We start from the raw sequence: 13,147 nt of genomic DNA on the forward strand, positions 1-13,147 counted from the left end.
TCTTTGTAAGACAGTGGGTAGATCATAAAACTGAAAATGATTCCAGTTAATAGATTCAATCGTATCAGCACAGCTAAGCCAATTTATAAATTTTACTAGTCAAAACAGATGTAATAGACACAACAAGAGAAACAAGCAAACATAATTGGAGAACTGTTTTTACTCTGGGTGGTTTGTTTCTGCATTAACTTAACCCTACCATTTCAGTATTCTGCAGCACCCTCCTTTGCCCATATGTATTCTTTTGTATGTTGTTAAGCAGTGTGACTAAGGAAAATATCACTAAACTTTTGCCCTGGCAAAAAATGCTGTCTAGAACTTACTCATTCTGTAGGGCTTCCTTGTTTTCCTTCACAGTCTAGGATTGTTTTCAAGAGAATGTATCTAGTAGATGAAATCAAGATGTGCTTAAGTGACTTTTTGGACCCAACCCAGAGTCCCAAAATTTAATTAAATACCAAGTTTTACAATCTAATCTAATACAAAATGGAATGTGTGCATGATTTCTCTTTTATTTAAAGCTAAGCCTTTGTAAGTTCTTGTTTTTGTGTTGAAATGTGCCATTTTTTATGAGGGAGAACCTTCCATCAAACTGCTAAGCAAATTCTGCAAAAAGCAAACATGTTTCTCTGCTTCTCATCCAAATCCTGGTCACTAATTCGTCACAGCTCCAACAGAATTATGTAAAAGTCCCCAGAGACGGTTTTTTAAGGCACCAGAGAAATGAGCAGTCTGAGCTAGCTCACAAGGCACAGCACAGGGCAGCTTCCAAACCTTGGGAGCAAAGGAGCTTTGCAATTCCTGAGCTTATCTAACTAAGCTCAGAGAAGCTCCCTAACCAAACTGATCTCAAGCTTTAGCTTTATATACACTGTCCTAAAGATTCCTCACAGAAGCCATTACACATTGTGGAAAGGTTGTGCTCCACTTGGCAGGTTTATTTAAGTTGCAGTGGCTTATCATGTACTTATTTAATATCCAAGGATGTTTCTTCTTTTGCCTAAAGATATACTTGAAAAAATATAATTGCCCTGCAATATGCTATTAGTAGTTCAAAATGAGCCTTGTCAGCATTTGAGAAGGCAAGCTGCTCATTGCATGGTACCTTGATGTTCATATGTACTTATTAATACGAATGTGTGTTAGTGAAACAACTCGTCTTCCTGGCGATTTAACTTTGATAGACTTTGTGGAGCAGCTCACACCAACAGAAGTCTTAACAGACATTCCCCAGTGGCAAATATGGGGACAGTTTCCCAGGAACAGATTACCAAGGAACTAGCACCAGGAAATAAAGGCAGCTGTAATATATACTAATAATTAACTCTTAGAACTTGCTATTGAAAGAATGCTTCAAAATATTGGACTAGAATAATCCACTGGAATAAAAATTTGGACTGCTGGCTTGGAGATCAGCAACAGGACCCAGAAAAGTGGGAGTCCTCATTATAACTGATAACTCCCCTGCTCCTTCATCAGGCCATCCTGCATCCTGTCACGTGGGCTAAAAGAAGAGTTTGCAGGGAGCTTTTAAAGGAAGTCCAACTATGCTTGGGCTCAAGTGGCACTTGGGTGGACAAGGTATGGGACTGCATAAATCTTTTGCTTGCAAGTTCTGGAAGGTTCCTTAGAAGCCTTTGGCATTAATATTTTGAAAGTCATCCTGAGCTATCATAGTCAAGGATACCTTCTTCAAGTGTACCTACTTAAATGTTGAACCAACCATCTCATATGTGTCTGGCCTATTTCCACAGAAGTTGAGCTCCCTATACCAAATATTAGCAAGGGAGCTAGTTCCCTTCCTCCCGCTACCTATATATGTTAAAATTAATGAACTGTACTCCTGCCTAATTCTGTCAGGAGATGCTATTGGTCTGAGGAGCAAGCAGATGAGCTCTGTTCCTTCATCTGCTGATTTAGTAGCGTTTTACATTACTTAGACTTCCAAAATGATTTTGACAAAAGTTCCTTGCTGAGGACTCCTCGCTAGCATTACAGAATAAAATGGTCTGGTAGTGTGCTAATCAAGAGGAAGCAGGGGGCAGGTAGGAGTGCATGGCCATTTCTTACAGTGGAGGGAAGTCAGCAGTGAGATGCCCCCTCTCCTAAATCTGTATTCGGATTAATGTTAGGGCTGTTTTTATTATGGTTGGGCTGAAATCGGGATGAGAGCTGTAATGTGGTCAAAGCACAGATAATACAAAATTATTTTGGATAATGAAGCTATGGGTCTAAGATATGGGGTGGAGTATCATTTTGGGGGAGGGGATGAAGATGTCAAACAATTTCACTGGTGTTACCTTTATATTTTTTTCCTTTAAATATTGTTTGCTATGCCTCTTTTGGAAAAAGCAAAATAACTATCTGCAGTGGCCAGCTGTTCCTTAAGCCAACAGTGAAAGAGCTCATCTTGCTACCATTCTGAAATATCTCTTAAAATGTTAGAGGAGTGATCTTTCATAAGAGATCTGGTAGATACTCTTTGGAGCCAGGTCTGAGCAAACAGCTTGGGGAGGGAGGATACATTAAAAAGATAGTATATGGTCCCCAAAAATGTTGATTTTTTTGACTCGCTGAAACAGAACACTTCATTTCAGGTGTCGTTTGAACAGCACAAAACACCAAGGTCAAGATCAATAATGCCACACTGACATTTTTCAACACAGACCTAGTGAAAGTGAAACTGAAACTGTAGTGAGATGCAGTGAGCTCCAAGATCTTTCCAAACTGGGTGAATGAACAACAGAATGCATGGGGTTCATTAGAAGTTTAAAAGGTATGCACACTGGGACAAGAAAAATCTCAGCTTCCTATGGAAGTATGATGAAATCTGAACCATCCAGGCAACTAACTATTCAGGAAGGAAATCTTGGAGTTCTGATGGTTAGGTCAGTGAAAAGTTTGACTCACAGACCTGGTTTGCGCATAACAACAACCCATGACTAAATACAGTAAAACTGTGTTGTCATGCACACTTTTACTTCACAGCCAGCTTGTTCGTAAATTGTGGAGCATGACAACTGAAGCTGGACTGCTGGTTTGGTTAGGGAGACAACCTAGTGCTTTGTTGTTGGGTTCCCATCTGGGTTTGGCCCTAGCACCACAATCCATGACTGAGCATTTCGTGGGTTGTGGAGTAAATGCAGAAGTGCCATCTCCTGCTTATCCCCGACAGCCATAGTTTATTTAATCAGTGGGCTGTCATATGCAAACAGCACCAATGCAGGTAACAAAGTGATGAAATGCATGTCTTTCCTCCCCCTCCCACTTTCCCCAAGTTTCCCTTTTACATATATATTTGTAATCCCAAGTTGTTATTTCTCCCCAGCTTTTCTGACTCTACTACTTTCTGAGTTCAGTGCCAAATAATAAATAAATAAAATGGTTCAATTAAGAGTCATTTTGAAAAGGAAGCAAACTATCTAAATAAGATTATTACTTTTCCTTTCTTTCATATGAGGAATTGCACATAATGATTTGCAAAACATATGAGGATGCTTTCCTGATACCAGAGTAAATCTTCAGTACTGAACTTTGAAGCTATTACTGTTGTTTCGATTTTTATATTAATGAAAGTGAGAGGAAGAATATATCTTCACTTTGTAAATTCCCTTTTCCTTGTCCAGTTCTGAAACATGACTCACATCCCCTGGATGTTTTCTTGAACAGAACTTCTCTCACACCCATCATCAGAAGGAAATTTCCTTTGCTGTTGTCTCAGTTATGAAGTACGAGCAGACTATACTTATACATTTTTAGTAAGGTATTGGAACAAATGTTGCCACGTTTTTTTCCAAGAGACTTTTACATATACTGCTAGAAGGTCTTCTATTGATCCAAGCTTGTGAGTGATGTCCGTAATCCATCCTGGGAATGGAAACACTGAGGGCCAGTGTGGTTTAGTGTTTAAGAGTGCAGGACTGGCACTCGGGCGGCCTGGGTTCTAGTCCCTGCTTGGCCATGGAGTTCAATGGGTGACTTTGGGCAGTCACAGACTGTCAGCCCAACCTACTTCGCAGTGTGGTTGTTGTGGGGACAAGACTGAGAGCAGCAGGAGGAGAATGATGTAAGCCGCTTTGCATTCTTTAACAGAAAAAGGCAGGCTATAAATCCAATAAATAAATAAACATGAGTAAGAGGATAATTTATAAGAGGGATAGACAACTTTTGGCTATCTATATGCAGTATTATCAGCAGTGAAGGAGGATGGAAGTTGTAGGCAAAACATCTGGCGACCACAAACCACGCACCCTTGATTTAAATATCTGTCACTCCTGTTTGCCTCTACCAACATTTTGTGAGTTGTTGCACTGAAGATACTATGTATGTAATGCCTTTTTTACTAAAATGTTTCTATGGTGAAATTCATTTTAATTTCAAGAAGCAGAATGTAATTGCTATTACATTCCGTACTTAGGATTGCTCTGGATATAGTCTAAGACATGGGATCCAAAAGCGTTGTCTTTCTGTGGCATGAACCTAGAGGCATGAGAAGCCAAATATTGTCTAATATTCTCCTTCAAGGCCACAACAGCATTCACTTTGTATTAATTCCACTATTCCTGATAGAGGAGCAGTTTAAATAAAGAACCGTTGCATCTCGAGTTGAAATATGGGACTCTATACTGTGTCCAAGCTGGACACATGCACACATTTTACTGCCCCATTTTCTATTAATGAGGGGGAGGCTGGTAATATTTCAGGGGGTGAATAAAATAGTTGGAGTTGGCAACTACTGTTTCTGCCCCCTCCCAGCCACTTGAGGTTTAGGGTATGTCATCAGGGTTTCCATGGGCTTTTCACTTGCTGCTGCTGTGCAATTGAAAACAGCAAGGGAAGGAGAGAGATTTCACCCTACCATCCATCCCCAAATTTGAGCCGAAACTTCTGCCTGAGAATGTTCAGTTCAGCCTTGAATTTCACCTCAAAAATCATTTCATTTTCATTGTATGGAGGGCTTTTTTCAGCTTAGCTCCAGGAATTCAGTATTTGATTAATATATATTAAGAGAGTGTTGGTTATGGGGCATTGTAGAAATGAAATAATAAATGTACTGCCTGGTTTAGTTTTGCTGTTCTGAATTGCCATTAACCACTGAAGCCCACATTTTGCTTGGATGAAAACAATAGGCTTCATGGTGGGCATGTGCTGTCAAATGGGCAAAGATAGCCATGCACCTTTCATGTATGTTGCTAGTAGAAAGCTAGTGTAATATGCATGCATAAAAAACAGGTAATCTGCAATCAAATGTGGCATTCTTTATTTGGAGATTGTGAGTTCCATGGACATCTTGCAATCCATGTTTGCACCGAAAACTATCTGCAGCATCGTTCATTCTCTTTGAAAAGCTCTTAGATGTGTGGGGCACAACCCTAATCATAGTATACATAGTCTGTGGCCATAATTCTCAAATAATTGGTGAAAAACCAACAAGTGAATCCATGAGTTGCTGTTGTGAGTGCTTGGAATAATCAGTGCAAATGACTAAGGACTTTGTTGCAGACAAACAGGCTCTGAATAGAGAGAAAGTGACTGTGAGGCCTTGGCCAAACATCAAGTCAGCTTGCAGCTGGAGTCTGCAGCCGTGGCTCTGTGGCAGAGCGCCTGCTTTGTGTGCAGAAGGCCCCAGGTTCAGTCCCCAGCTTCTCCAGGTAAGGCCGCTGCCAGTCAGTGGCGATAGTTCTGGGCTTGATGGACCAAGGATCCAACCCACTCTAAGGTAGCCTCTTATATGCCACAAGCAAACACAAGGGAGGAGATGTGGTCAAGGATGGGGTAGCAGTCCGATTCTCCAGTCTACAGGCAGTCTGTGTGGAATTAGTTGCTCAAACTAAAGAACCAAAGCTGGGGAAAATAAGAGTGAGCTAATGAGCAGCCATTCCCCTCTCTGATTGCGATATCGATGACAGTGCAGCATGGGAAAGAGCAAGCCTGTCAGCTATAAGTAGTGCAGGGAACGAAGTGAGGCCGTCCTTCCACACCTTACAGTGACCGAGTGAAATGTTTAGAAGCCATTTTTTAATGGAAAACAAGCATTATGTTGTCTTAGCATTGTCACGTTGAAAGGGTTCACTAGCAGTAATTTAAAGCATAGGTTTCTACTATATTTCTCAGTATTTCTGCCAAGTTTATAAGGCACAAATTAAGCAAAAGGTGAAAAGTACACTTATACTGTAACCATTTATTTCAACCCGACATGCCTTGTTTCCTGAACATAATTCAAAGTTTTATGGAGCATCCCGTTTGTAAGACTATATGGATGTACACCAGGGTGAGTAGTGGGGCTATTATTGTTAGACCGTCTTCATATCCCACCTTTTCTCCTCTTGCAAAGAACCCAAGGCAGCTTACATAGTCCTCCATCTTTCAATTTTTCCTCAGAGTAACAGCCCTGTGAGGTGAGTTAGGCTGAAAGTGAGTTACCAGCCCAAAGTCCCCCAGTGAGTTTCATGACTGAGTGAGGACTAGAACCCAGATTGCCCAGATCCTCAGTCCAGCCCTCCCACCACCACATGATGGTGGGTGGCTGTCCAAAACAACAGTGGCTCTTCCTGTCCAAAGAGCATAGTCCAACATTTTTTTGCTTTCTGCTCTGGGATAGGATACATATAATCATGCTTGGTGTAGCTGCAAGTGCTTAGAGTACCTGACTGCTGTGGATCCATGTTTTAAACTTCTCAGATCAGAGACGGTGAATTGGATTGTATCCTCATTGCATTGCAGGGTGCAGGATACATCAGAGGGAAAACTTAACAAGAAATAAAGTGGAATTTGAATGAGAACTGATAATACCAGTGAAAACCATTAGTCCTTCTTTGTTTTCCTTTATCATTTCCTTTTCTGTAGAGCTTGTTCCATTCCTGAAATAAAGTGAGAATGAATTTGTGGAGGCTTAATGATGGAATGATCAGGTATTCTATAACTTTATAAAGTGCTAATGCATTGATGCTATTTTCCTCTTTATGTCTTAACATAAACATACCAGTTCTGTGCCTCCACTGATTATACTTAAGGAACTTTCTAGCATTCAGCTCCAGTGTCTGGTGCTACCCCACTTTTCTTGAGATACAGCCTGTGGACATTTCTTGAGGATGGAGCAAGCACCTTCCTGCTGTTCTCTTGAAAATTTTGTCTGGAGAGTTTTCTCCATAAGTTCTGTCAATCCATGTATAATTTGACCTGGGCTGTTGGGAGACAGTTTAACTTTAGTTTCATACTGATAGTGAATAGTAGCTCCCCTCTGTATTTCTGTTTCACTACATGCAGATTACTTTTCTTCATGCTCCAAAAGAACATTGCTGCTGTTCAAAATTTAACCATACTAAAGTGGTATTGTTATCTGGTATGAAAAATGACTGATAAAATATGAAAAACACAGTGAGTAGTCCAGACTCTTCTAGTATAATTGACCCATTTCCACAGACTTGAGTACTGCTCTTTAAAGCTGCCTTCCCCAAATGGACTTCATCCCTTACCAGCCTCCATGGCAAAAGTCAGGAGCGCTGGAAGGTGTCGTCCAAAACATCTGGAAGGCACCAGCAGAAGACCACTCTAGAGAGCATTCACCAGTGCTTCCAAGATGAAGAAAATCATTCTGAGCAAGTCCTATGAAACTGTCAGTGTTGTGATAAAGGCAGGAATGTCATAACATGTTCAATATGATATTCCTAAAATACCTATACAGTGCTTGTGCATTTGGGTTTTTCCCCTTGTTCCTGGGGGGGAGGGTGCTAAACAGATTACTCTAGATAAAGTTCTGTTGGAGATCCTGATGCTCCTTGTATGTACTGCACTCTTCAAAATTAGTGCTGCTCAGTTCCCAGGATTATCTACTACTGTATGTAGGGTATTACATGTCATCAAATGTGTAACAAAGCAAGAAAGCACACGCAGAAGGAAAGCACACAGGTTCATTGTGACAGTACAGGTTGTACATGCAAGTTACCACTAGGAACTTCTGTGCACTGCAACATTGACCTCCGCACTGATGGTCAGGAATTGTTTATTGGCATAGCTGTTGATCTGAGTTTGATTTTATTTGATACAACTCAGTCGCTACAAACCCAGGTGGGCTCAGTGACACAGAGTGCTTTTTCCAGATAACGCTTCAAACCTTCCTGGACTACCAAAGCCAAACTACCATTGTCTATGTCCCAGAAACATCAGAGTTACAATGCACAGTACATTGGTCTGCCTTTGAAAACTGCTTGAAGCTGCAGCTACTTCAAAACAGAGCCACTGGGCTACTAGGCACTGAGGCCAGGCACTCGGAACACGGCTTGCCAATGTTTCAAGAGCTCTGATGGCGTGCAGCCTGCTTCTGAGAATTCATAATGACAGGGCTTGCCTGTAAAGCCCTACATGGCTCAGGACCTGGATGTATTCCACCTTCTCAGCCTGTCCATACACCAATGTCCTCCACAGAGACCCTTCTTTAATGCCCCTGCAACTGAGACAGGAAGTTGGCTCTGATGCTTTGCTTGTGGAACCTATCTCCAGGTAGGCTTGGTTAGCACGTATGTATTTTTTTTTTTATGCCAGGCAAACACCATTTCTTATTTTCCCTTTATTTTAACTTGATGTATTTCTTGACTCTTCCTCTCCTGGCAATTGTTTTTAGCATGCACTGTTATAAACATAACTTTATTTTAAGTAAATGAATAAGATGTGTTCTGTACCTGAAGCTTTTGATAAATAAAGACACAGTTGTCATTCTGCCCAGCATCTATAGTTTATAGAAGGTCATCATCAGGCCCAGTTTTCTCATATATATATACAGTGTGTGTGTGTGTGTGTGTGTGTGTGTGTGTGTGTGGATGAACGAACCAGTAGAGTCTTAATTGTAAAATTGAATGAACAAAGATTAAAACCCCTGAAAAGAGCAATAGAGGTTTCTCTTACCCTAACATTAGTTAAATTGTCTGCCTTGATATGCACCTTAAGACAATTCAGCATAAAGTTTTCCTGAGGCTTCATTGGTCTCTGAGTAAATTTTTAAAGCTGAGGCTGGCTACAAATTATCTCTGCTGGAAGTATGACAAGCCACAAGCTAATTTAATCCATATGTTCTGGCATTGCCCTGTCATCTCACCAGTCTGCAAAGAAGTGGGAGACTGCATAAACATTACCTTATCCACAGGATCTAACTTTTACCTTTAATCATTTAACATTTGGATATGTATCAGCCATCTGGGCACTCTGAAAGAAATGCAATGAATGGATTGCCAGTGTAGCTTTAGTGGTTAAGAAAATAATCCTCCAACACGGGAAAAATATGAGTACCCCCAAAAATTGAATAGTGGTTGGAAAGTTAGATATGGCTTTAGGGAGGAGGTGCAGTAACATATATTTATAACATATGCAGTTCACCTGATAAGTTATTTTTAAATGATACCAATTCTAGAGAAGTGTGAAAACCAGCTCCTAAAAAAGGGGACTTCTGTCATCACATTATTATTCTTCCTAATCTCTCACCAACCTCATTTAAAAAAATAATTTACATTATGTCCAATGAATGTGATTTAAGGAATAAGAAATTGGGATGGTAGATTCCTAAACAGAGGAGTAGTTGGAAATGGGAAATTGTTAAATGGTTATTTTTTTCAAATCTGTAAAATTTAAAATTACAAATCAATGCTAGCATTAATAGTAAGATACTATTGGATTTGGTTAGAGATATGTATGCAACACTGAAAAACTCAGTTTGCACTCAAAGACTTTTGACAAATTTCTGATGTCATGGGCAAAAGTAGGCTGAGTCATGGTTTTGTTTTCAGCTTTCAAAAAATCGCTTCAAATGTTTACATTAATTTGAAGCCGGATCTCTTGTACAAATTGTGGAAATTGGAACTGATTCTTTTCATTCCAGTTATTATTGTTCTTCTAGCAGTTTTTAAATAAGAAGTATGGAAGCATTCTTCTCTCACTGCATACACTCAGTCATGGCTCTCTTGAATTTTCTGACAGTTCTGCAAAAAGGATTTGTGTCAGTTTTGGGTCTCCACTCCACAATTTGTACAAATTTGCACAAATTGTAGAGGGGAGGCCCAAATTTTTCATCAAATCTGTCCAGCATTTTTAAATTACATAAAAATGTTCCAACATGGAGTGCCACAGAGCTTGCTGCTCACGTGCTCTTTAACATCTATATAAAGCGACTGGGAGAAGTCATCTGGAGGTTTGGGCTGAGAATTCAGCAATATGCTGATGATATTCAGCTCTACCTCTCTTTTACATCTCATGCAGGTGAGGCTGTTGCCATCCTGAACTGGGCTCGATAATGGACTGGATGAGGCTCAATCCTGACAAGATGGAGGTGCTACTAGTAGTGGGGGGCGGGGTCATCTGACAGGCTGGATGGGCCTTTCCCTTTCCTTGACGGGGTTGCACTCCCCCCTAAGGGACAGGGTCCGTAGTCTGGCAGTACTCCTGGACCTGGTTTGTCCCTAGAATATCAGATGAACTCGGTGTCCAGGGGTTCTTTCCTCCAGCTGTGGCGGATATACCAGCTTCATCCCTGCCTGGTCAGACAGAACCTGAAAACAGTCACCCACGCACTGATAACATCCAGAATAGATTACTGCAACACGCTCTATGTGGGGCTGCCCTTGGCAATGGTCCAGTAGTTACAATTGGCACCAAACGGCCGGTCAGTTATTGACGGGATCCCCTAGAGAGGCCCACATAACACCTACATTGAAAGAACTGCATTGGTTACCAGTTGTGGCCCAGGCCCAATTTAGGGTGCTTGTGTTGACATATAAAGCCCTAAACAGCTTAGGCCTTGGTTACCTCAAGGAGCACCTACACCCATATATCCCTACCCACCTTTTGAGATCTGTGCAGGGGGCCCTTCTGTGTGAGCTATCCCCTAGGGAAGTGAGAGGGATAGCTGCTAGGAGGAGGGCCCCTTCTGCAGCTGCTCCCCATATCTGGAAGCTCTCCCCAAGGAGATTCACCTGGCGCCTTCCTTATACTCTTTTCGGCACCAGGCAAAGACCTTCCCTTTTAAAAAATATTTTAATAATTAATGCCATTCAACTTGGTTTTGTATTTTATCTGTATTTTATTAGTGTTGTATTTTCAATTGTTGTAATTTGTTTTTTTATCGTGGTTTTTATCTAATGATTGTGAACTTCCTAGAGGTGTTGTGGCACAATAGGTGGCATACAAATATTTTAAACAAATAAATCCCATAAATAAAAATCCCACCTATGACCACCTTCCTTCTGCTGTGACTAGATATCGGGGTGGGTTGGACCTGATGGCTCTCATGGCCCCTTCCAACACTACTATTCTATGATTCTATGATATGACCTTTATAAAAACAATCAAAACTAGTATCTGCAGTCCTGGAGTCTCCAATAATGGAAAAAAATAATTATCACAGTTCCTTGCTTTCCTGAGTTTTGTTTTCCAAACTTCTTTCTTATTTAGGCAAGAAAAAAACAATAGGTGGCTGAATTTCCTATGTGACATGGCACTAAAAAGATTAAACTGTGTAGCCACCAGAAACCCTGTTTCATTTTCTGTTCAAAGGTTTTTTACTCTCTTGAGGGGAAAGACTCATAGGCAGTAGCGAAAAGCAAGAGTAACTCCAGATTTCGCTTCCTGGAAGTTAAGTATAAAATGAGTTAAATTCCAGCATCAAGTCTGAACAGGAGAAAGAGAAAGGCAGCCGGTTAGCTGGTCACAGCTGTGTGATTTGGCAGAGGCCACACCAATTGATGTATCCCCCAAAGGCACAGGAAACGTCAGCACACCACTGTATTTACACAAATCAATCCCATCCATTGAAGAAGGGTTAAACTTGCTTACTGAGCCCTGAGAATACAATGAACAATTTCAGCACCCCATTCATTCCTAGCAGATTTCAGCTCTTCTTTCATTCTTGCTTCAGTTTCTGCGTTGTTCTGGCACATCCTTTCACAGAGAGAGATGGTTCAGGAGGAAGCTCGTTAGAATCCTTCCTCATCCAGCCTTTTCATCTGTCACTTTTTCTTGTCTGTTGCACTAAACTGGCCAAGAAGCAAAGGTTTATATATCTGTGGCCAGCAATGTTTTTTCTTAATATATTTTTCTTTTAAATTATGATTAATAGTTAGCAGTAGCATTCTGATTTTTTTTAAAGTTTTTGTTATTTATTTGCAAAAGAAAAAAATGTTTTTCCTGAGTGTTTCATTCAGTGGCTTTGGATGCCATATCCCTTTTAGAAAAGGCTGTTCCCAGTTTGCATCTGAAATAAGCAAAAAGCTTAAAGAAATGGTTTTCAAAATGTGAGACGAGCTTCCGTAAAGAGAAAGGGATGCCAATATGAACTAAGCACCTTCTTTTTCTAGACTATGTTTTGAGATGTATACCGTGCAAGAGCAAAAAGTCCTCTTTCATTCACAGTCAGTGCAAAAGAGTTTCCATTGTGGATTACAAGTGGCATGGCTGTGGGAGGTTGCCCCTCCCTTTTTTTGGTAACAATATAGCTTTCCAGGGATAAGACCCTCCAAACTGTAGGACTCCATTATATTCTTTGTTCTTGTGTTATGTGGTCTGCAAACTCTGATTAGACAAAATTAAGAGGTGCTACTGAACTGGCCTCAAGAATATATGAACAATATTTTTCTTCATATGAGGATTTCTCAGTAGGGCAGAGTTAAGAAACCCTGTAATAGAAGCATTTTATATATTCTAGGTGTCATGAGATAACACATACCAATAAAAGTGAAATGGTAGTACGTCTCAACTGATAGCTGAAATTAGACTTCCATGCCCTGTTTATTGGTTCCTTGTGTCTACATCTTCCTATCTGCCAGATCAAACTTTGTTTCCTCTCAGTTTTCAAAAATTTGCGACAAATCTTTCACTTAGAGGTATAGCACTTGAAGTCCAATCCAGGCTTTGATAGCAAGCCCCACTGACCTCAGTCGGACTTTCATCTGAGTAGACATGCCATGGCTTGAGATGCATGAGTATTTAAAAAAAAATAAGAGAGATTATGTCAGGTTTAGATGGCTACACAGAGCCTTGCAGATGTATTCACACCCCTTTGACTTTTCCACATTTCGTAGTATTACAACCTGGAATTGAAAGGTGTTGTTACCACTTGATGTACAGAAGGAGTGCAACACTATGAAAGAGCAAGATACTTTTATTG

The 13,147-nt window shown here is 40.5% G+C and overlaps 1 protein-coding gene across 3 annotated transcripts in view; it reads left to right on the top strand.

The window, feature by feature from the left end:
- Positions 1–13,147, top strand: part of RAD51B (RAD51 paralog B) — a 387,227-nt gene that overhangs the window by 229,677 nt on the left and 144,403 nt on the right. The window contains exon 11 of one of the 3 annotated variants that reach the window (XM_044436054.1): positions 5,503–6,677. The exons of 1 other annotated variant lie outside the window; for it this stretch is intronic. In XM_044436054.1, the coding sequence (XP_044291989.1) occupies positions 5,503–5,723 (221 nt within the window). In that variant the 3' untranslated portion in view covers positions 5,724–6,677. Of the gene's footprint in view, positions 1–5,502; positions 6,682–13,147 lie in introns of those variants that run through there. One more of the 3 variants, XM_044436056.1, reaches the window with a different exon arrangement.

The sequence above is a fragment of the Varanus komodoensis genome, unplaced genomic scaffold (genome assembly GCF_004798865.1).
Source record: "Varanus komodoensis strain SLA01 unplaced genomic scaffold, ASM479886v1 scaffold3, whole genome shotgun sequence".
In the NCBI taxonomy this organism is placed as follows: Eukaryota; Metazoa; Chordata; class Lepidosauria; order Squamata; family Varanidae; genus Varanus; species Varanus komodoensis.